This window comes from Garra rufa, chromosome 19 (assembly GCF_049309525.1).
Source record: "Garra rufa chromosome 19, GarRuf1.0, whole genome shotgun sequence".
Lineage (NCBI taxonomy): Eukaryota > Metazoa > Chordata > Actinopteri > Cypriniformes > Cyprinidae > Garra > Garra rufa.
Genome location: NC_133379.1, coordinates 31,137,010 through 31,162,200, shown reverse-complemented (window position 1 = coordinate 31,162,200; position 25,191 = coordinate 31,137,010). Strand labels below are relative to the sequence as shown.

General features: G+C 36.5%; 1 protein-coding gene across 1 annotated transcript in view; it reads right to left on the bottom strand.

Moving 5' to 3' along the window:
* nsmfa (NMDA receptor synaptonuclear signaling and neuronal migration factor a) overlaps positions 1–25,191 on the bottom strand; it is a 57,288-nt gene that overhangs the window by 8,323 nt on the left and 23,774 nt on the right. The window contains exons 2-11 of the mRNA XM_073825059.1: positions 19,663–19,721; positions 19,539–19,541; positions 19,000–19,450; positions 18,599–18,918; positions 13,804–13,870; positions 13,540–13,545; positions 12,374–12,442; positions 4,681–4,733; positions 4,226–4,315; positions 1,422–1,549 (exon numbers count right to left, since the gene is read on the bottom strand). Coding sequence (XP_073681160.1) covers positions 1,422–1,549; positions 4,226–4,315; positions 4,681–4,733; positions 12,374–12,442; positions 13,540–13,545; positions 13,804–13,870; positions 18,599–18,918; positions 19,000–19,450; positions 19,539–19,541; positions 19,663–19,721 — 1,246 coding nt within the window. The remainder of the gene's footprint in view (positions 1–1,421; positions 1,550–4,225; positions 4,316–4,680; positions 4,734–12,373; positions 12,443–13,539; positions 13,546–13,803; positions 13,871–18,598; positions 18,919–18,999; positions 19,451–19,538; positions 19,542–19,662; positions 19,722–25,191) is intronic.

The window sequence follows — 25,191 nt, the reverse complement described above, 5'->3', positions numbered from 1 at the left end:
ACAGCGGCAATGTTTTTTGAGATATGAAAATGTCCTTATAGACATTTGTGGCACTCTGGACCAAGACCGTGCACACAGATTTTAAAGTTGAAAGGACAAATAGTTGCACAGTTATAGCCATTTTATGTTTTTTTTCCCCCCTCTAATAGCACCACCAAGTGGCCCAACTCTGATTTTTGTCCTGTCACCTCAGATTGAGCTCTTACATAAGTGTTCAGAGTTTGGCGGAAATATCTCATTCCGTTCAGAAGCTATAGGCATTTTATTAAAAGTGGCCCTGCCACTTTCTGACATTTTGGCATCCCTTTGCGACAGTCAGTCGAACGTTCAACTTTTTTTTGATAATTATTGATATTTACTCTCCAGAGAATCTTTCTGCACTGGTTTGGTTTCATTTGGGGCAGAAAATCTAGGACTAGTTCGCAAAAGTAGGTTCTTCTCAATCATTTAACAAACTATTTGACTGACAGCAGTGGTTGCAGTGGTAGAGGCAAAGTTGTCCGGAATAAGGAGTTCTATCATATGAGATGAATTTTGCCTGTATGTGCAAAAAAATGTGTGACGTACAATTGTTTACGCCCTTGAAAATGTCAGATTTCTTTCTAATTTCTGACTTTTTGGTCTGTGAATCGAACAGGCCCAAGGAGTTTCGTTCCCATCAGCATCGTGCACAAAATTCGTCACCCAATGGCAGCCATGTTTTTTGAGATATGCAAATGTCCTTATAGACAATAGTGTCAATTTGGACCAAGAACGTGCACATCCATTTCCATGTTCTGAGTTTGGTGGAGATATCTCATTCCGTTCAAGAGTTATAAGCATTTTACTAAAAGTGGCCCTGCGCCTTTCAAACGCTTTGGCATCCCTTTAGGACGGTGAGTTGAAAGTTCTAATTTTTCTTTTTTTTTTTTTTTTTTTTTCTAATTTTTCTTTTGATAATTATAGATATTTACTCTCCAGAGCATCTTTCTGCACTGGTTTGGCTCTGATTGGGTGAAAAACCTAGGACTAGTTCGCAGTAGTAGGTTTTTCAAATTTAGCCAGGTGTTCCAGTGACATAAGACACTTCAAACTGCGATTGACGGTTTAGGAATTATGAGCTATTAGATATTACTTTTGTTCGCTGTAGCGCCCCCGTCAGGTCGATTGGGGCGAGCCTTGGTCACTTTGTCAGCGGTGTGAGTACTACCATTCCTCCAAGTTTCAAATCCTTACGACTTACGGTTTGCTCTGCACAATCAGTTTTACATGAAGATCGCTGGTCTGTGACCATTTTAACAATTACAATAGGATTTTAGCACTACGTGCTCAAACCCCTAATCAAAAGTAAAATAAAATTACTTTAAAATTAAACAAAATTAAAATCCGAATTGTATTAAAAAGAAAAATATATATTTTTTAAAGAAAATTAAACTACATACCATAATTTTAGGAGGGATGAAGTCGTCCCCCTCACACGCCAGTTTCTCCATCTCTCTCTCCTCCTCCCAGTCCATGTCTTCACATCCACCCTCCTCTGGAGTACCGCAGGTTGTCTGCAGATCCCCACCTGTAGCACCACACAACACAGCAGAGAGAGACAGTTCAATGATGGATGCAGAGACAGCCAAAGGCAGACAAAGAGAAGAAGGGAACAAAGAGGCAAGCGAGGAATGAGAAGAGGAAAGAGCAGTGGAGAAAGAGAAAGGTTGAGAACAGTTGGAACAAAGATAAGACAGATTGACCGTGAATTTGTTTACATGGACTGCAGTAATTGAACTGTTGGCTTTTACTCAGGTTGCTTCCATGTTAGGAGTTGTTATCCTGGTAAAAGGAAAAGTTCACCCAAAAATGTTCTTCCAAACCGTTATGCTGTTATATCTTATGTGGAACATGAAGAGAGATATTTTAGGAAATCCAACATAAGATCAGTTAATATTAACCACAACTTTCTAAAAGCTCAAACTTCTAAAAATGTCAAAACAGAATAAAAATAAAAATAACACAAAAATGTAGAAAATATTTTTTCCCAATGAAACTAATTTTAGATTAAAATCACAGAAAAAAAATAGAAATGTTGCCTTGGGAACTGGCTTATGAAATATAATATGAAATAAGTTGGTAAAACCAAGTTTAGTAATACCAAAAATTACTAATTAAAAAATATCAATAAATACTATGACAGTATATAAATTATAATCAAAAAAATTATTTTTAATGAAAATGTGCTCTGGACTTGAAAGTCTGACTTTGGATGGCTGACTTTTCATGTATGGAAGCATTTATTTCTTCATTTTCCACTACAAATAACAGATTGTGGGTTTGGAATGACATGAGGGTGACAAAATGATGACAGCATTTTCATCTTTGGGTGAACTCTCCCTTTAACGGCTAAAAAAATGCAGCATTAATTTGCTGAAAAGGCCTCTTCATGCCAAGTATGCCTATACCTATACAACACGAAACTTAAAAAAATTCCTGAATCACTTGTTTAACTGCAGTCCATTTAAATACAGTTTATAGAAGTACTGTACACCTAACTAAAGCAATAAATGTAAAACTTCTATGAGAAACTGTAGTATTGGTGGTATAAGGGAGAGAATAGAATATCAGTACACCACAGAAAACCAGGCAGCTAAAGAGAGAGAAAACAGACAGAGAGAAGCCAACATACAAATATTACAACTGCAAGTCAAATGTTCACAATCATTCGTCAGGCTCCCTAAAGACACAGGTGGCAAAAACAAACATGATGACAAAAATAAGACCAAAGACAAACTACACAGAGTTAACATGCTGACACAGAATTCTACAGTGCGCACACACACAAACATACACACACATACGTCTCCAGAGTCCAGACGCTCCAGGCGGGACAGATACTCACAGAAAGAGAAAGAGAGGAGCACATATTCGGGACAGAACCACGCTCAGAGGAAGACAGACAAACAGGATCAGCATCAAGAGCAGAGGAGGAACGGGAATATGCAAGTGGAAGAAGGTTTCTGATCGTAACGTGATGATTTTATTTACACTGCAAGTCAAAAGTTTTTGAACAGTGAGATTTTTAATGTTTATTAAAGAAGTCTCTTCTGCCCACCGAACCTGCATTTATTTCATCCAAAGTAAATCAAAAACAGTCAAATTAAAAATATTGGTACTGTAAAATAACTGTTTTCTTTATGAATATATTTTAAAATGTAATTTATTCCTGTAATTTCAAAGCTGAATTTTTAGCATCATTAGTCACATGATCCTTCAGAAATCATTCTAATATTTTGATTTGCTGCTCAAAAAAACTTTTTATTTATTTCTATTTTTGGGGGGAAGAGAAATTATACAAATTTATACTTTTATTCAGCAAGGATGCTTGAAATTGATCAAAAGTGATGATAAAGACACTTACAATGTTACAAAATATTTCTATTTCAGATAAATGCTGTTCTTCTGAACTTTCTATTCATTAAAGAAACCTGAAAAAATTCTACTCAGCTATTTTCAACATGATAATAAAAATAATAAATGGTTTTTGAGCAGCAAATCAGAATATTAGAATGATTTCTGAAGGATCATGTGACTGGAGTAATGATGCTAAAAATTCAGCTTTGAAAACACAGGAATAAATAACATTTTTAAATACATTTAAAGAAAACATATATTTCAAAGTGTACATTGGATCAAATAAATGCAGGCTTGGTGAGCAGATAAGACTTCTTTAAAAATATTACTGTTCAAAAACTTTTGACTGAAACGGTTAAAAACGTTTAAAAGTTTGAGGTCAGTACATTTTTTAAAGAATTAATACTTCTATTCAGCAAGGATGCATTATATGGATCAAAAGTGACAGTAATGACTATTCAATTTGTAACAAAAATTATATTTAAAGCAAATGCAGATTTTTCTTCTTTTCTGAAAAAAAATCCATGAAAATATAAATAAGAAGAAATGTTTCTGATTTCTGAATTATCATGTAATACTACACGCTGGAGTAATGATGCTGAAAATTCGGCTTTGTCATCACAGGAATAAATTACATTTTTAAATACATTCAAAAAGAAAACACTTATTATTTTAAATTGTAATAATATTTCACAAAAACATGGTTTTTACTGCATTTTGATCAAATAAATGCAGCCTTGCAGTGTGAATAAGTATTAACTAGTGTTGTCAATTATTTTATGCTGTGATCTTGATATGCTTAGTGTGTCAAAGTGGCATGTGTAAGTGTGTGTACAGATGGACTCACTGTCTTTTGAGTCGTTTAGGGAGTCTTGTTTGACAGGGGTCGGATCGCTCCAGGATCGGTTGAAACTCTTCGCCCTGCGCTCTGCAAATGCTAGTGAAGTGGAGAGATGGTCACACGCACACACACGCAAACGTCCCATGATCCTCACAGACTGTGGGCTGCATCACATACACTCCAGCACACCAACAACCACCAGCTACACACACACATTTTGTTCCATTGTCCTACACTTGAAACACAAACAGAAGCAAAATGGACCAACATTCATCCTCAGTCACTGGTATTATAAGTCACAGAAACACAGAAACATGCAAAATATGTACATGCACATGCTAATCTACAGCACATCTACAATGCAATACATCACATGTACAAACAAAAACACAAAACACATACAAATGGAGCGGTGCAATCATTTATAGTATACACACACACACACACACACATACACTCACTTTGTGCTTTCATTCTTCTGCTGCCCACCATTCTTAAATGCTTTCGGAAATTCCTAGAAATTAATAGAAGAGGAGAAAAAGGTGGAAGGAAAGGGTACATCAGGTCATCAAGACATTTTTTGAGATAAAACAAGAAGAAAACAGCATGTGTGCGTGACGCTACACCAAAACCCTCATCTCATGTTTGCGCTTGGAAACGTGAAAAGATTTCCCTCGGTCATTCAACAGCGCAAACATATTTCGAAGACACCAGACGTCCTTGTGCACTCATGTGCAGTATTGAACCAGCAAGTGTGTACTTTCTTTGAGCCATTTGGCTTCTCTCCAGCTGACTGAGAAAGCAGACAGAGAAAAATGCCACTGCAGTAGAGTCTGTCCCACACCTCCAACATAACTAGCTTATGCATATCCATGACAACTGTACACTTAATTATAAAAGCTGGCACACTAGTAAGGAGCAGACAACGGTGATTAGACAACGAGGGACGTGAAGAAATAGCAACAAATTAGAAGACGGGAGTTTTCAGGTCAGAAACATATTCTACACAAGTATGCAAATGTTGATGCAAGGCTAACGCATTACTAGCATATGGTCCTGTTGTACATACATAGAGCTAAGGTCAAAAATTTGCATCCCCCTTTCAGAATCTGCAAAATGTTAATTATTTGACCAAAATAAGAGGGATCATACAAAATGTATGTTATTGTTTATTTAGTACTGACCTGAATATGATATTCCACATAAAAGATGTTTACATGTAGTCCACAAGAGAAAATAATAGTTGAATTTATAAAAATGACCCTGTTCAAAAGTGTACATGCACATTCTTAATGTGTTGTTACCTGAATGACCCACAGCTATGCTTTTTTTGTTTAGTGATAATTGTTCATGAGTCCCTTGCTTGTCCTGAACAGTTAAAGTGTTTGCTGTTTTTCATAAAAATCCTTCAGGTCCCACAAATTCTTTGGTTTTCCAGCATTTTTGTGTATTTGAACCGTTTCCAACAATCACTGTTTGATTTTGAGATCCATCTTTTCACATTGAGGACAACTGAGGGACTCATATGCAACTATTACAGAAGGTTCAGACGCTCACTGATGCTTCAGAAGGAAACACGATGCATTAAGAGCTTTTAGAATTTGAAGATCAGGGTAAATGTAACTTATTTTGTCTTCTGGGAAACATGTATTTATTTTCTGTCGCTTCTGAAGGGCAGTACTAAATGAAAAAAATATGATATTTAGGAAAAAACAAAAAAAAGTACATATCTTCATTCTGTTCAAAAGTTTTCACCCCCTGGCTCTTAATGCATTGTGTTTCCTTCTGAAGCATCAGTGAGCATTTGAGCCTTCTGTAATAGTTGCGTATGAGTCCCTCAGTTGTCCTCAGTGTGAAAAGATGGAGCTCAAAATCATACAGTCATTGCTGAAAGGGTTCAAATACACAAAAATGCTGAAAAACTAAAGAATTTGTGGGACCTGAAGGATTTTTTCTGAAGAACAGCAGGCAGTTTAACTGTTCAGGACAAATAAGGGACTCTAACTATCGGTATAAAAAAAAAAAACACAGCTGTGGATCATTCAGGCAACAACACAGTATTAAGAATCAGGGGATGTAAACTTTTGAACGGGGTAATTTTTTATAAATTCAACTATTATTTTCTTATGTAGACTATATGTAAACATCTTTTATGTGAAATATCTTATTCAGGTCAGTACTAAATAAACAATAACATGCATTTTGTATGATCCCTCTTATTTTGGTAAAATAATTAACATTTTGCAGATTCTGAAAGAGGGGTATAAACTTTTGACCTCAACTGTCGCTCACGTCCGAAGTAGACCTATGAAATTCAAGTTTGAGTTGAGAGGCTCTCAATCCACTTTCAGGCAAGAACTATTCTAGTATAATTGTTGATGAAATGTCATTGAAATGAACAGGAATGCTAGCTTTTTCAGATATTCATCATTTTCGGCTGATACATAGACTTGGCTGGAGGGCAAAACATCCACAGATTTGCTGCACAAACAAGCATCTGTGTTTATGTAACTTTTACTAGTCTATCCACCTCACTTTTCCCTAAGAGTGGGCACCATTTGTACATTTTATTGGTCTGGCGTGTGTGGTCTATTGGTCTCGTTTTAGTGTGGCTTACCATATTATTTTAATGAATTTTCTTAATTATGAACACACTGGTTTGTAGTGCACAGTTTTACCGCACATTGTTATTTTTCTTGTTATTTCTCTATAGAGGGTTTGCACCTATGCCACACTTTGGTCAGTTACCAAATCACCAATAAACAACAACATGAATTGCACTGTTAATGTACTACTGAATATGTTATTCTGCTAATTTATGCTGTCCAAACCACGGAAAAAAACGTGTGCAAGCTGCTAAATCATATAGAGAAGGACTTAGTAAGCATAAAAGGGTGCAATATTTTGACAAACTAAAGTTAATAGATGGTAAAAATACATACAAGCAGAATTAATTAAGACATTAGTCTAATATTTCACCAACCTAACTGGAAATGATAAGAACAAACATGAATGTTGCCAAGATTCTTGCCCTAGAAATCCTGGTTCAGTTTGGCCAACCACAAATGCCTTTTTTTGCACTCTTCGCCTTGATTTTGATCACTTTTGGCGGTCTGACCAATTAGTACAGCCCAAAACATGACAATAAGTGACCATTTTTAGCAGCAAAATATGCTAGTTTTATTTGGTTCAGTGGCATTGTTCATGTTCAATGAATGAGGATGCGTCGTAAAAACAGTCTATAGCAGCTAATGAACCACTAAAGAATAAGGTGGATATTTTGGACCTTGGTTTAACCAAAACAACACTGTTGGCAGGACTGCAGTGCTACACATGGTTAGCTCACTAAGGGAAGAATATCCTCATTAGCCAGTGTATTGTGTTATGAAAATTTAATTTCAGATTTTTATTGAGTCTGTTTCAGTGTTTTTCTCCAAGAGTCCTGTTTTGTGACATAATTACACTGTAGATCATGACCAATTGGAGGGGAAGTAATGAGGAGACAGGAAGAGAGAGGCAGAAACCTGGGAGGAAGACAGAAAAAGCGCTTTGTTTACACATGTGACAGAGCTGTGCCCACCTGTGAGAGGAGGGAGATATAGAGAAGTCACCTTTTTCCGTCCGTCTTACGGCTTATTTACACCCACATGCATTAGAGAGAGAGAGAGAGAGAAACCTCCCTCGCCCCCTCAGCTGAGGATGAGTCAGAGGCCTTTTTTTCTCCATTGTCTCTCTTTTCATTCCCTCACTCTCTCTGTCCCGTGTCTGCAATCTCTGCTCTTCTATTAGCTCTTTAATTTCATCACCACCTCTCTCACGCTGTTAAATAATTCTATTCCCTCAATCATACCCCTTTGCCTTTTTAAAGGAATATTTCACTAAAAATGAAAATTCTGCCATCATTTCATCATCCTCATGTTGTTCCAAATGCATATGATTTTTTTTTTTAAATAATAAAAGACAATATTTCACTAGTATTTAAAGGGTAAGTTCACCCAAAAAGGAGAATTCTGTCAATAATTACTTACTCTAATGTCATTCCACATCCATGAATAGACAGCAACGCAACTGCCATGTTCACAGAACAGTAAAGTAGTAAAGAAAACAAAAATAATGACTTTATTGAACAATTTCTTCTCCTCTGTGTCAGTCTTGGATGCAAATTCATGAGAGTACTATGACACATTGAATGAAGTTGTTATTTTTGTTTTCTTTGTGGCCAAAAAAGTATTCTTGTAGCTTAATAAAATTACGGTTGAACCACTGATGTCTCATGTACTATTTTATTGGGCCTGTGCATGAAGCTGTATGAAATAGTTTTAAAACAACTGAAATATAGCAAATTGCCTGAATTACCTTTACAGTGCTTTCAGTAGCAGTTTTAGAGCTTGACAGCTCCAGTCTCCATCCACTTTAATTGTATGGAAAAGAGCAGCCTGGACATTCTATAAAGTATCTTGTTTTGCATTCTACATAAGAAAAAGTGTCATATGGGTTTTGAACAACATAAGGATGAGTAAATGATGAACAACTTCAGGTGAACTATCTTTTTAAGGGGAAGTACAGTAAGGTAAGACGACAATGTGTTATTTCAGGTCACCTCAGCTTTCAGCAATTACCCAGGTGTTTTATCATACCACATTGTCTTTCCCCCACAGCAGCTGTGCATTGTTGGAGACATCCAGCTGGATGCTCCAGACTCCTGTCCAATATGACCTCTCCGGCTCCCAATCGTCCCCACGCACAGCAGCAACTCCAATTACGTAATAGTCTGCTTGCCTTTTCTTCCTCTCATTCAGATTCTCACGCTCCTCCTTTCATCTCTTTCTCTCTTTCATTATCTCTCTGTCCTTCCATTCTCCTCCTGAATGTATGATTGCAGTGTATCATTAGTCTCATAGGGCTGACTTTCCAGTGACACATCACACCACCCCTGTCCTACAATACACTCCTGAATCATCTACTGCTACTGTGACCATCTGCTCCTCTTTCAATTACCCCTGATCCACAGAGAGAACTGAATGAAGCACGCTGAGTAAAAAACAAAAGCCAAACAATCTATAAAAAACAACCTTATTGATTATATGAAGAATATGCTAAAAGATCAAATCAATGTGCTTTATGTATATGCCACCTCTTTTCTTTTTTCCCCGTTTAGGTGAGTAAATAAGAGGCTTAGAAATGATAAAATGTGTGTGTATGTTTGGATAGGATTATAAATCTTATTAGCATGACTCATGAATATTTATTAGGCGATATAACGCTCATCTACTGGACAAAACTGATTTGCTAAAAGGCAGGTAACTGGGCACTTGCCAAATTATGATTACTGCTTACTGATTCAATCAACTGTTGATATAACCAGTTGGGAGAAGCTACACAACGGTGTAGATCAAAACGCAAAGCAAGGAATGAAAAATTAAGATTTTTTTAAATTATTATTTCATACACCCCAAACCTGAATTTAACATGGTTATTACATTAGCCAAATTAATATTACTGCTATAATACAATATAACCAGTCGGCAAAGGCTGCACTATTGTGTAGTTTAAAAAGCATTTTATTCTTTTACAGTTGAGGTCAAAAGTTTACATACACCTTGCAGAATCTGCAAAATGTTAATGGTTTTACCAAAATAAGAGGTTATTTTTTTATTTAGTACTAACCTGAAGAAGATATTTCACATTAAATATGGTTGCATATAGTCCACAAGAGAAAATAAGTTGAATTTATAAAAATGCCCCTGTTTTCAGAAGCTTATACACACTTGATTCTTAATACTGTCTTAGTTCTTGAATGATCCACAGCTGTTTTTTTGTTGTTGTTTTTAGAGATAGTTGTTCATGAGTCCCTTGTTTGTCCTAAACAGTTCAACTGCCTGCTGTTCTTCAGGAAAAATCCTTCAGGCCCTTCAAATTCTTTGGTTTTCCAGCATTTTTTGGATTTGAACCCTTTCCAACAATGACTGTATGATTTTGAGATCAGAAGGTTCAAATGCTCACTGATGGTCCAGAAGGAAAAAATTTACCCTGATCTTCAAAAAGTTTTCACCCCCGGCTCTTAATGCATCATGTTTTCTTCTGTAGCATCAGTGAGGGATTCAACTTATTGTAATAGTTGCATATGAGTCCCTCAGTTGTGTGAAAAGATGGATTTTAAAAATCATTGTTGGAAAGGGTTCAAATACACAAAAATGATGAAAAACCAAAGAATTTGTTGGACCTGAAGGATTTATCTGAAGAACAGCAGGCAGTTTAACTGTTTAGGTCAAACAAGAGAATCATCAACTATCAAAAAAAAAATAATAATAATTACACAGCTGGGGATTCGGTAACAACACAGTATTAAGAATCAAGTGTATGTAAACTTTAAAATGCATTTTGTATTATCCCTTATTTTAGTAAAATAATTACCATTGTGCAAATTTTGCAAGGTGTATGTAAACCTCAATTGTATGTTTATTACTCTAAACATCGCTGACTTTATTTAGCATTGGAAATGTCTAGAATTTCTTGTGCGCTGCTGTTGACATCAGTTGGGTGATTTTCCCTCCTAAAAAACATGTTCCTGTGGTTGCAAACAATTGCAATTTTCCTCAGAACTTGCATAGTTCAGTCACGCCTTGGTTACACAACAGTAAGAAAGGTGGTTTGTGGCTGCCAAGCAAAAAGCAATTTCAAGGAGTGTTGTAACCACGGAGGTAAGACATTGAATTTGACTCTCATCATAGCCCAACCACACAGCAAATTGGAGGCTAAACTGCTTAAGTTTACATACACCCTGCAGAATCTGCAAAATATAAATTACTTTACCAAAATAAGAGGGATCATACAAAATGCATGTTATTTTTTGTTTAGTACTGACCTGAATACGATATTTCACATAAAAGACGTTTACATATAGTTCACAAGAGAAAATAATAGTTGAATTTATAAAAATGACCCCAATAAAAAGTTTACATACACTTGATTCTTAATACTGTGTTGTGACCTGTATGATCCACAGCTGTGTTTTTTTTTTTTTTTGTTTAGTGATGGTTGTTCATGAGTCTCTTGTTTGTCCTGAACAGATAAACTGCCTGCTGTTCTTCAGAAAAATCTTTCAGGTCCCACAATGTTTTTGGTTTTTCAGCATTTTTGTGTATTTGAACTATTTCCAACAATGACTGTATGATTTTGAGATCCATTTTTTCACACCGAGGACAACTGAGGGACTCATATGTAACTATTACAGAAGGTTCAAATGCTCACTGATGCTTCAGAAGGAAGCACAATGCATTACGAGCTGGGGGGTGAAAACTTTTTGAATTTGAAGATCAGGGTAAAAAACATATTTTGTCTTCTAGAAAACATATAAGTATCTTCTGTAGCTTCTGAAGGGCAGTACTAAATAAAAAAAAAAAAGATATTTAGGCAAAATAAGAAGCATGTACATACAGTATCTTCATAATGTTCGAAAGTTTTCACCCCCGGCTCTTAATGCACTGAGTTTTCTTCTGAAGCATCAGTGAGCGTTTGAACCTTCAGTAATAGTTGCATATGAGTCCCTCAGTTGTCCTCAGTGTGAAAAGATGGATCTTAAAATCATACAGTCATTGTTGGAAAGGCTTCAAATACACAAAAATGCTGAAAAACTAAAGAATTTGTGGGACCTGAAGGATTTTTCTGAAGAACAGCAGTTCATTAACAGCTATCACTAAAAAAAACACAGCTGTGGATCATTCAGGTAACAACACAGTATTAAGAATCAAGTGTATGTAAACTTTTGAACGGGGTCATTTTCATAAATTCAACTACAATTTTACTAAACGTCTTTTATGTGAAATATCTTATTTAGGTCAGTACTTAATAAAAAATAACATGCATTTTGTATGATTCCTCTTATTTTGGTAAAATAATTAGCATTTTGAAAATTCTGCAAGGTGTATGAGATAGATAGATAGATAGACAGACAGACAGACAGACAGACAGACAGACAGACAGACAGACAGACAGACAGACAGAGAGACAGACAGACAGACAGACAGACAGACAGACAGACAGACAGACAGACAGATAGATAGATAGATAGACTGTAGTGCCAGATAGGGCTGTACTGCCAAAGCTCTTCCTCTGACAGGAATAAAAGCAGCGACAAAGCCTGCAACAAAGTACCTCTGGATGATGGCGGCTGACTCCACCTCGTTTTTTCTCCTTTTTCTCTCTGCTAGACTCCGGAAAACCCTGGCAGGAGGTGACACAACTTTAATGCCAATGAGGGCGAGGGCTCACTGAAGTGCGGTTAGAGGTTAGAGCCATGCTCATGAAGGGGCAATGTTAGGCTGGGGTTAGACAGGAGGAACTCCTTCTGGGTAAATAAAGAATCAGCCACGAGCAGAGCCTCGGATTGGATTAAGGTATAAATGAACCGTACTTATGCCACCACACGCTTGTGCAGAAAATCGAAAGACTCATTATTTATCGTTTCTGTGCTGTTTTGCATTGGTAAGTGAATATCTTGACCTTCCTGATAATATATCCAATGGTGTTACCTACAGAGGACTCAATTTCTCCTTACAACTAAATAAAAGAAGTCAGTGTAGATCCACACCTGCAATTCAACACGCTGTTCAAAACCATGTGAAATTATCTTGAGGGACACTTAACATTTCTAGATAAACAACTCGACTCAATAAATGATCGCCATCAGCATCTGTCAGCATTTATAAACCATCCAAGAGAACTACATCTGTGTCTCTAGCTGAGGTAATCAGAATTATTCAGACCAGCCTATCAAATGCGTTTCTAAGCCATTTCCTGAATCAAAATGCATCGCTGCATTTCACACCACTAAAGCAACATCATCAATCTTTCCCTCAGGTTCTCAAAACCAAGCGCATTGTGATTCAGTTCTACATCGAGGTAAAATCATTTTACTTCAGTTTCATCAACTTGACAGCGGTGAAACTGCGGTTTCCTCGGTTCATACACACAAGCCCTATATGAATGGGACCTGAGAAGATCCAATACATGTTTGTTTCATAGACAGGTGTGTTCTTCCTCAAATTACGAAGCAATTACGAAAAATTTACAGAGCAAATTACCTCAGAGATTCTTTGAGAAATCTAATCCCATTCGGTTAGGTTTGTTTGTGCTTGTAGTAAATTATTTTTTTCTCCTTCGCTTCTTCTCATTTATTTCAAACACTGTCAAATATTGTAAACAGAGCTAAATTTGTGGGACTGGAGGGACGGCAGGGTAGGCTGTGCTGGGGGAAGCTAGCGTTTGACATCACACGCTGTCATTTTGTGACATTTAAAGGGTACAAAAGGGATACTCACGAAATCCTGTAGAGCGGAGAGGTGAGGCAGTCAAAAAGGAGAGAGAAAGACAGACAGAAAGCTTAGATAACAGCCACGTTTGAAGAAAGCCTGTGTGGTCATGGTGTACTTGTCGGCTCTGTGAGTCAGTTTGACAGTAAATGTCACTAAATGAACGTGTGTTAGTGATGAGACACCTGTTGTGCCATCTGTACTTGTGGTCAATATAGGCTTCAAACTTCAGTGTGTGTGAATATGCATGTGTGTGATGAAGTGAGTACTCACGCCTGCATGGTCGTTGTAGCAGTCTGAAAGCTGAACATGTTCTCTTTAGGGAACCAACTGTTATCCTCTGGTTAGGAAGAAACATAAGAGACCACATTAGTACAGTTGAAATGATTTATCCGGATATATATAAATTGGGTCAAACTGAACAACAGTGGCCCCAAAAAGTACTTGGACACTTAAGTACTCACTGATGCTTCGGAAGGAAAAAACAATGAATTAAGAGCAGGGGGCTGAAAACTTTGAATTAGAAGATCAGGGTAAATTAAACTTAGTTTTATCTTCTGTAGCTTCTGAAGGGCAGCACTAAATGAAAAAAAAAAAAAAGATATTTAGGCAAAATAAGAAAAAAGTAGACATCTTCATTCTGTTCAAAAGTTTTCACCCTGGTCTCCAAATGCTTCGTTTTTCCTTCTGAAGCATCAGCTGAGCATTTAAACCTTCTGTAATAGTTGCATATGAGTCCCTCAGTGTAAAAAGATGGATCTCAAAATCATAAAGTCATTATTGGAAAGGGTTCAAATATACAAAAATGCTGAAAAACCACTGAATTTGTGGGACCTGAAGGATGTTTCTGAAGAACAGCGGGCAACTTAACTGTTCAAGGACAAACAAAAGACTCATGAACAACTATCACTATACAAAAAAATAATAATTCAGAAAACAACACAGTATTAAGTGTATGTAAACTTTTAAACAGGGACCTTTTTATAAATTCTACTATTATTTTCTCTTGTGGACTACATGTAAAGGTCTTTTATGTGAGATATCTTATTCAGGTCAGTACTACATTAAAAATAACATGCATTTTGTATGATCCCTCATATTTTGCTTAAATAATTAACAATTTTTGCAGATTCTGCAAGGTGTATGTAAACTTTTGACCTCAACTGTACATACATACACACACACACACACACACACACACACATACATACATATAAACACATACACACATATTGTGTTAAACGTTTTGCATGAAAAGTGACCTTGTGTTATTTTTCATAAAAATAAATGCTACTTGGTTGATCATTTATCTACATTTTAAAATAAATGTTTGGGTTCAAAACAAGTTAAGCTCAATTGCAACTATTTGTGTCGATTACAACAAAAAAATCATATTGGCTTGTCCCATAATTTTTCCTTTTGTTGTTGTTTTAAAAAAAGCAAAAACATAGTAAAATGGACATGGAAGGCACATATAATTGAAGTTAATTGTGCTGGTGAAATGTGAAGTGCCTCTCTTTTTTTGGTCTGTAAAACTGTATTATTTGAGCATCTGCTATCCTAGACAAATGAACTTCTCATTATTCGTCAAAGATGCATCTGTGTATGTGGGTAGTTGCCAGAGACATGTTGTCAGATGAAGGCATAGCAGATGACTTTTGATTCTGTCTGGTTTTCAGCTGTCAGAACTTATGAATGTACGCAAACAAGAAAGAGACGTTTATGTCTATCTGCTAATTCAAGACTACCTGCCTAGACTGATGCAGAAAAGTTCTACCTTTACTTAAGTTAGTAAATGATTCCATCACACTTGATTACCAAAGTATGCATGAACTGACACAAATGTATACCTAAAATTAGTGCTGTCAAAATTAGCACTTCAACGCAGGCGATTGTTTCTTTCAGTTTAACCTCGTTAAAAAAAATTTAAAGGAGAATTTTACTTCCAGAACAAATAATTACAGATAATGTCATCCAAGATATTCATGTCTTTCTTTCTTCATTTATAAAGAAATTATGTTTTTTGAGGAAGACATTTCAGGATTTTTCTTCATACAATGGACTTCGAGTTTGAACTTCCAAAATGCAGTTTAAATGCAGCTTCAAACAATCCCAAATGCAGTTGTAAACGATCCCAGCCTAGGAAGGTTATTTTCAATAATAAAATGCAATTTATCTACTTTTTACCCCCAAATGTTCATCTTGTCTCGCTCTCCCTAAACTTCAAAATTGTCCTTCATTGCTGTTTTACCTTTTTTTTAAGGGGGTTTGATCTTCTTTGCATGTTCACTTTGCAAACACTGGGTTGGTACTTGATTTTAGGATGATTTTATAATAATTTTTGAATTGTAGAGAGAAAATAAGATGGGAGATTTTCGACATGCCCTAACTGTCTTGAACCAGAAAAACAGAGATAAGATGAGCGTTTGAGGTTAAAAAGTATATCAATTGTAACAAAAAATTAAATAAATAACTGATTGTGTGACTAGATAAGACTCTTCTTCCTTGGCTGAGATCGTTTAAAACCACATTTGGGATTGTTTGAAGCCGCATTTAAACTGCATTTTGCAAGTTCAAACTCGGGGCACCATAGAAGTCCACTATATGGAGAAAAATCCTGATTTGTTTTCCTCAAAAAAAATAATTTCTTTACGACTGAAGAAAGAAAGACATGAACATCTTGGATGACAAGGATGTGAATACATTATTTGTAAAGTTTTGTTTTGGAAGTGAACTTCTCCTTTAAGAATCAAATAATTTCCCAGAGACATCAGTAGTATTAATATGAGTAATACTCACTTTCAGTTATACATTTTTTTTTAACAAATGTTAAAAATATACTGTCTTTATGTTGTTTCTACATTATTTTGAAGATTGTGAAATTATTGGAATATAAAAGCATGTAATATAAATTGCTAAATTTTCTATCAGCAAGTACCTCACTATGACCACATTTTTTGCTTGTTTTTAAAGAAAAATTTGAATTATTTTCAGTTATACTCAATATTATGCACAAATGCTGTTGATTGAGCTTTACTTTTGAACCCAAAACATTCCTTTAAGTGTAGTTTAAGCATCCAAATACTTTCTACGGCCACCGTGTGAAGATCCACCAGCAACAACATACACACACGGTCCACTCCACAGAGGGAGAGAGCACAAAAGAGACACACAGGAGAGAGGAGAGAGACACAGGAGAGCGGGAAAAATACAGACCACGGCACATCGAACACATCGACCCTTCACCCCTTCCCCTTGGCCAGAGTTTCTCTTAGGGCTGGGCGATTTGGCCTAAAATCAAAATCTCGATTAATTGAACATTTTAACTCGATTACGATTAATGAACGATTATTTTATTTATTAATAAAATTATATTTAATTATATTTATATATATATATTTTTTTTGCCCTCATAGTTCACTGACAAGTTTTGTACAGTAAATATGCTCACATATTACAAGTGAGAGATTTTTGAATGAAGGGTGCATTACTTGATTTTAAAATAATTGAAGGAAACACACACTATCAACTATCTACGATTATTTATTGAACATCAGTGTTGAAAAACTGAAATTAAAGCACACATTGCTTAAAACGAACAGTCACATTTTTCTTAAATTAGTGAAAATAAATAACTTGCACTTTTGGAAACAAAATAAATTATTTTCAATGTTTCAATGAAAATAAGCAGTATCTCTTCTTAATAAAATTACTCTTGTATGTATGTATGCATATATATCACAAGTTTTAGATTTTAGAAATGCACATTTGACAGTAGCAGAGTTGACAGCTTCTGTTTCTGTGAGTATCTGTAAAAATAACAACAGCTTCATCTTTCATACATTTGCATACATTTGTAGATTACCACTACCACGGTAAAGAATTTGTAATGAAAAACAGCATCCTGAAGACATTCAGTATAATTACAAATGTACAACAAACAACTGTAATGACTTACAAAAAATATATATATTGTTATTATATTCCATTACTCCTTTAATATATTTAACACATTATAAGTATAATAAAATTCTATATGAATATTTTACTTTTCTGCCATGCCATGGTTACTGTCAGTGTTACTACAGTAAAACCATGGTAAACGTTGGTGATTTGTAGATTGAAACGCCGGATCGTCAGAATACTGTCAATTACACTTGTTTAATTTTTTTTTTTTAATTGCCCTATATTGGCATTGTAAGCATATGATTTAAAAACATTTTTATATAAAATTATTAGTAAAACATTTTATACATCTTTATTTGACCTCAAAGTAGAGACCTGCACAGAAACAGAGTGCGGCGCGGGACAAAACTTGATGCGCGAGTGGGTAGAAACTCGTGTGTGTGCGGGATGCGGGAGAATAAAATGATTGGAGGGACTCCCGGAAAATAGAAATATATAAACATAAAATATCTAAAAACATACAAATTGTTATTCATCTATTACACAAAAGCAACACGAACAACTAATATAACTTCAAAATGATTAACAGGTGCAAGAATAGGAAGTTTCTGGAATGCAAGAATCCACTCACCGAAAGTTCTTGCGCACTGCTTAATATTGCGTGCGCACGAATCCACTCATTGCAACACACGAAGTGTAGACACTGTTAAATATTCATTGTGCAAATATTCATTGTGTTATAAGAGTTGTATGAGATCGCGATGAACTGAGATAGGCAGGGAGCATTGTTTGCTCGCATTCTGCCATGCATGCACACAGCAGCCCATGCTTGCTTTTCTGTTGAGAATAAGATCGATGTACTCAAAAAATATGTATAGGTAACCACAATGCAGGCTTTTGCAGGCGGGAGAGGGACAAAATTCCGTGCTGACTGAAAAATCTGTCACGCACAGGTCTCTATCTCTAAGCATTTCAGCTCCCGCGCCCCCCTCTGTGAACTCTGGCGCCTCGGTGTTTTTAAAGGGAAAGTAATCGAAATAATCGTCCTGGAAAAATTTGAACGATTATAGGTTCTGAATGTCGATTTCGATTACTTTTCGATTAATCGCCCAGCCCTAGTTTCTCTCTCTCTTTCTCTCCCCTGTCGCTCTCCCCCTCTCACCTCGCTCCAGCCCAGTCACGCGGTCCACACTGCACATCCGCTCTAGTGGTGGCCGGCGCTGCTTGCCTGCCTCTCGGGTGCTGCTTTCCAGGTCCAGGGAGCCCTGGCTGCGCGAGGGAGCCCCGGGACAGGCCTCGCACGCCAGGCCGCACTCCTTTCCCTCTCCCCAGCCGCGAATGTTGTGCGCGCTGACCGAGCTCTGCAGAGGCTGGGAAAGGTGGTGGTGGTGCATGCCGTGGTGATGGTGGCTTCCACCACTGGTTCCGCTGCTTCCAGCTCCGCTAGGGTTGCCGTGATGGTGGTTGCCGCCATGATGGTGATTGCTGTGATGATGGTTTCCAGATCCACTTGCGCTTGCACTTGCACTTGCGCTTGCACTTGCGCTTGCGCTTGCGCTTGCGCTTCCACCTCCACCTCCATGGTGGCGGCGGTGATGCTGAGTCGGAGAAGATGAGTTGGAGGACGTAGAGGGCTGGGCAAGCGCTTGGGCGTGACACGCCTCCTGCGCCCCTTTCAAGACCTCAAGCTCCAGGTTTTCCTTGCTTCCCCTGCTGGTCCCCAGCATGCCGCTCTCTCCGGTGATGGTGTAGACCCGAGCAGGCTGCAGGGCACACTCTACGCACTTCTGCTGGTCCTCCTCGGCCGAAAAGCTGCGCTCTAGGGAGAGTCGACTCTTGGAGGAAGCTGCCGGGGGTGGTGGTTCCAGAAGGCCCAGGGCGGGGTTGATCAAGCTGGGGTCGGCGCTGACGGCGGAGCCCTGGAGGGTGCAGCTGTTGAAGTTGTTGTTCTGAGCGCACAGGCTGTCTGGGGAGTCAGAGTCGTGGCCAACGAGGGTGTCAGACAGTAAGTGATCTTCAAATCAAACATTAGGACAGATGCCAAGAGAAGGAGAGAGGACAGAGTGAGAGATGCACAGAGAAAAAGACAGATGAGGTAACACACGCTACATTAAAAAGTGGCACAGTGTTTCATGAAATATGAGTCTGTAGTCTGGGAACATCAGGCTCTAAGTGGAATAGAAAAAAAAGAGCGGAAGGAAAGAAAGAGGATTGCAGATAACTGACCTGATCCGTTGCAGTTCTCAGGATGAGTGTGAAGGTACTCTCCAAATGCACGAGCTGCTCTGCAAAAAAACACACATGCATTCGTCATTGGCAGGCCCGCACTGTGAATACAGTCACAGACGAAGGATAGTGTTAGGCCCGACATGCTGTGAAGTCACAAGCAAATGTCTTAATTAATGAATCGTTTAAAAAGACTCACATACCAGTTCCTAAATCAGTCAGAGCAGTTACTGAATTTAGAGCACTCATTGAATTGCAAGTTATCATTACTTTTATTGACGTTGATCTCGAAATTAGGGTTAGTACAGTTGAACCACTGATGTCACATGGACTATTTTAACATTGTCCTTACTACCTTTCTGGGCCTTGAATGTGTCAGTTGTGTTGCTGTCTATGCAGGGTCAGAAAGCTCTCGGATTTATTCAAAAATATACTTTTAAGTACTTTTGAGTGTTTAAAGGGATAGTATACCCAAAAATGACAAGATTTACCCTCATGTTGTTCCAAAACCTTTTAAATACACAAGAAGATATTTGAAAGAATGATGGTAACCGACAGTTTTTGTGCCCATTGACCAAGTGTATCAAAATATGCTCTTTTATTTTCCTCAAAAGAAAATGTTTATACAAGTTTGGATGAGTTGGATCACAAGACAAAAAAATGAACATTTTATCACAAATTATTCACCCTTATGTCGTTCCAAACCCGTAAGACCGTTCATTTTTGGAACACAAGATATTTTTGATGAAATCTGAGAGCTTTCCAACCCTGCATAGACAGCAACATAACTACCACGTTTTGGCGCCTATTGACTTCCAAGTGTATCGAAATATCCTCTTTTATGTTCCTCAGAAGAAAATGTTCATGCAGGTTTGGATGAGGTGGATCACGAGGCAAAAAAAATGAAAATTCAGTCATTAATTACTCAATCTAATGTTGCTCCACACCCATAAGACCCTTGTTCATCTGCAGAATACAAATTAAGAAATTTTGGATGAAATCTGAGCGCTTTCTGAGCGCATAGACATGCATAGACAGCAACACAACTACCATGTTCAAGGCCCAGAAAGGTAGTAAGGACAGATCAGTGGTTCAACCGTAATGTTATGAACCTACAAGAATACTTTTTGTGCAAAGAAAACAAAAATAACCACTTTATTCAACTTTATTCTGTGTCAGTCTTTGACAAACATTCACGACAGTTTCATTGCTGTGTATGCAGGGTCAGAAAGATCTCAGATTTAATCAAAAATATCTTAATTTGTGTTCTGAAGATGGACAAAGGTCTTATGGGTTTGGAACGACATGAGGGTGAGTAATTAATGACAGAATTTTCATTTTTGGGTGAACTAACTCTTTAAGCTTTGAGTACGTTGGAGTGTTTAAAAGGATAGTATAACCAAAAATGACAAGATTTACCCTCATGTTGTTCCAAAACGTTTAAAATAGAAGATATTTTAAAGAACATTAGTAACTAACAGTTTTGGTGCCCTTTGACTTTCAAGTCGAAATATCCTCTTTTATGTTCCTCAGAAGAACATGTTCACACAAGTTTGGATGAGGTGGATCACATGACCACTGATGTCGCATTTTATGAGTACTTCAACGATGCCCTTACTACTGTTTTGAGCAATAAAATATTTCAGTTGTTTTAGAGGTCTTAGAGGAAGGTGAGTAATTAATGGCTAAATTGTCATTTTTGAGAGAACTATCCCTTTAAGGTTTCTGAAACGCCAGTTAGAATCATTACTGACTGATTGTTATAATGACAATATAAAGCTAAAAATATACATTTGCAAACATAATAGAAAAAAAATAATAGAAAATCACACAAATCCATTCTAAAGAATTCCACACATTTTCTCCTAAAATCAGCTTAGTCATCGGGTTACAAAACCACAGAAGCATCACACAGTGTAATCCAGCACTGCACAATCCAGTGACCCTGTCAGACTCAGCAGCTGAGCATATTTAACATTTACTGCAATCCTTTCATTACTTAAATCCAGTTTTAATGAATTAAGCCCATCATGATCTCTTTTACAAGAAAACTTCAGGCATTCAAGCAAACATTAACGCAAGCTTGCACTTTAAAACATGCATACATCTGCATTTTGCACATATTTGTGACCCTGGACCACAAAACCAGTCTTAAGTAGCACGGGTATATTTGTAGCAATAGCCAACAATACATTGTATGGGTCAAAATTATACATTTTTCTTTTATGCCAAAAATCATTAGGATATTAAGTAAAGATCATGTTCCGTGAAGATATTTTGCAAATTTCCTACCATAGATATATCAAAACTTAATTTTTGATTAGTAATATGCATTGCTAAGAACTTCATTTGAACAACTTTAAAGGCGATATTCTCAATATTTCGATTTTTTTGCACCGTTAGATTCCAGATTTTCAAATAGTTGTGTCTCGACCAAATATTATCCAACCCTAACAAACCATACATCAACGGAAAGCATTTTTATTCAGCTAAATTATGACTGGTTTTGTGGTCCAGGGTCACATATTTAACATTTTATTTTGATTCAATAATTATTTAAGTCAGGTTTTGCATGCTTAAACAATATAAAGGTTGTTTTATGACCATGAGCGTGAGAGGCACTCACATTGACACTAACGAGAGTTTATTTGTTGCTGTGCCTTTAAGACTTTTATGTAAATATCCTTTTTTTTTTTACATGTGACAGCACTTTGCTCTGGCACATTAAACTCTTTTATGTACAAACGATCAAGTAAATTCGATTTCTAATTATATGGCCCTCTTTGAATACCCATTTATCCCACAAATGAACACAAGAAACCATTCTAAATAGAGTCTAGATGGACAATGGTTCCTTATATGTCATGCTTCCGGATCCGGCTGTCAGTTTCTCTCGCTTCTTTTTCAATTTGAGAAATGACAGGCCCAGTGCGGCCTCCTCTTAGCCTCTTAATGTCACCTGCTAAGCTGACACCAGCCTCGGGTATAAAGGGCTTTCACAGGGATATGAGTAATGCTCTGTATGCGGCAGCTGTCTGCATCGGGAGGTTTGAAAGCCGGACTCCTCAAACTTGAGAATGTGGCTCGGCTTCTGCAGTGTGAAGGCTGAAATGAGGGGCAGGCATGTGGAAACGCATGTGACTGTGAAAAAGAGGGCATATGGCAGGAATAAAGGTGGGAAAACAAGAGTGGGGAGAGGAAGGGAGAAAGAGAGAGGAGGAGGAGGAGGATGAGGAGGAACAGAGACACGCGCACTGTGTAAATGTAATTGGTTGCTTTGTATTTCAGAGCCACCCACAGATTCAGATGTAGCGTTTTTATCTTTCCAGTTTAAGAGGAAGAGTGTGGGAGAATGATAGATTTGAAGGGTGAAAAACGGACAGAGACATGGAGACAAATAGAAATATGGATGGAAAAAATTGAAAATAAAGGACAAAGACAAATATATATATATATATATATATATATATAGAGAGAGAGAGAGAGAGAGAGAGAGAGAGAGAGAGAGAGAGAGAGAGAGAGAGGGAGAGAGAGAGAGAGAGAGAGAGGCCATGTAAACTACTATAATAAAATTAAAAATAAATAAATAAATAAATAAATAAAACAAGTGCAGGGTGGGTGAAAAGTAACTAGGCATTAAAAATTGGTAATAAAGTCTATATTTCTAATACAAATATACTAAAACAATAATTATAAAATTATTATTATTTATTAATATAATAAAATTATATAAATTACTATTGAATTATTCATTATTATATATTATAATAGATTAACCAGGTCATTACATATTGCCTAGTTACTTTTCACAACCCTGTATAGCATGTCATATCAACTACTATAATAAAATAAAAATAAAATACTTTTTTAGTATAGCATGTCATGATGCAAACCATGTCAACTACCATAATATAAAAAAAGAAAAAATGTTTAAAATCAGTATAATGTCATGCTGCAGGTCATGTCAACAACTATAATAAAATTAGATAAATAAATTAAAAAATAATTTAAAAAGGAAAGGAATGGAGACAAATAGAAATATGGGTTGAAAAGCAGAAAATAAAGGACAAAGACAAAAAAGGCTAAATATATATACAGTATAGATATAGATATATACAGGACAAAAACAATGTCACCTACTATAAAAAATAAAACAAAATGTTTAAAATAATAAAAAATAAACATTTATCATAATCTATAATAAAAATAACAATTACTTTTTTTATAATGCATCACTGTAGGTCACTGTAGCATGTCACTCTGCAGGTTATGTCAACTACTATAATAAAATAAGACAAATAAATTATAAAATAATTTAAAAAAAAAGGAAATTAATAGGGACAAATAGAATTATGGATGAAAAACTGAAAAGAAAGGGCAAAGACAAAAAAGGCTAATAAATAAATAAATACACACACACACACACACACACACACACACACACACACACACACACACATATATATATATATATATATATATATATTAGTGGTGGGCCGTTATCGGCGTTAACGTGCTGCGTTAACGTGAAACTCTTATCGCGCGATAAAAAAAATATCGCCGTTAATCTATTCTCAAATTTGGGTTGGGAGCTGGGTCTAAACTACGCAAGCTATGATGACTTTCACCTTGATAGTTTAACGCGGATGTATACTGAAGACTGTAGAATATGGTCGCGCGTTTAAGTCTCCTCCGCCAAAACACAGACGGGATCGAGTCGTCCTCCTTTCATAAAAACCGAATCTACTATAGCGAAATGCCACGTAAATTCGTCGTTTTTTGGATTCATAAATCAAATGTTGGTCAGTCACTTAATTCAAATCGCGATATGGACTAGTGTATGTGAAAACTGAAATGCAAAAAGACCGTTTTAATATGAATCCGATATGGTCCGTTTGCCTAGTTGTATGTATGCATGGCGGAGACGAGCTTTTACTACACGCATACTGAAACACACGTGACGCTCCCGGTAATTTTTGGCATTTTCATCTCACATGAACAGATAAACTCAATCTCCCAAACTGCTGTGAGTGTCACTTTTACCGTTTCATTTGAGAAAACTAGCATCATATCATACTGTATGACACAGAAACTTCACGGCAAGCTGTCAAAATAAAAGTACGGTGTAACATGTAACGTTAATGGGCTGGGTAGGTGTTGTTGACATTAAAAAAAACACACAATCTAATAGGGAGAAAAAATAATTTCATTGTTAGTTAGTTAGTAAACACAAGTACATCTAATTGAACATAATTTATTTTCATCAACAAATTATCATAGAACAGCTTTATGAGCTTTATGATCCATTCTCAAAGACTTTAAGTCATTATTTGGGTAGCACACATATTCTGAATGCCTTCAGCAGAATTCAAATTAGCCATTTTAATCTAGATTAATCTAGATTAATTCCAAAATTTAATCTAGATTAATCTAGATTAAAAAAATTAATCTATGCCCACCCCTAATATATATATATATATATACATATAGGTCTTGCAAACTATAATAAAATGCAAAAAGAGTAAAAAA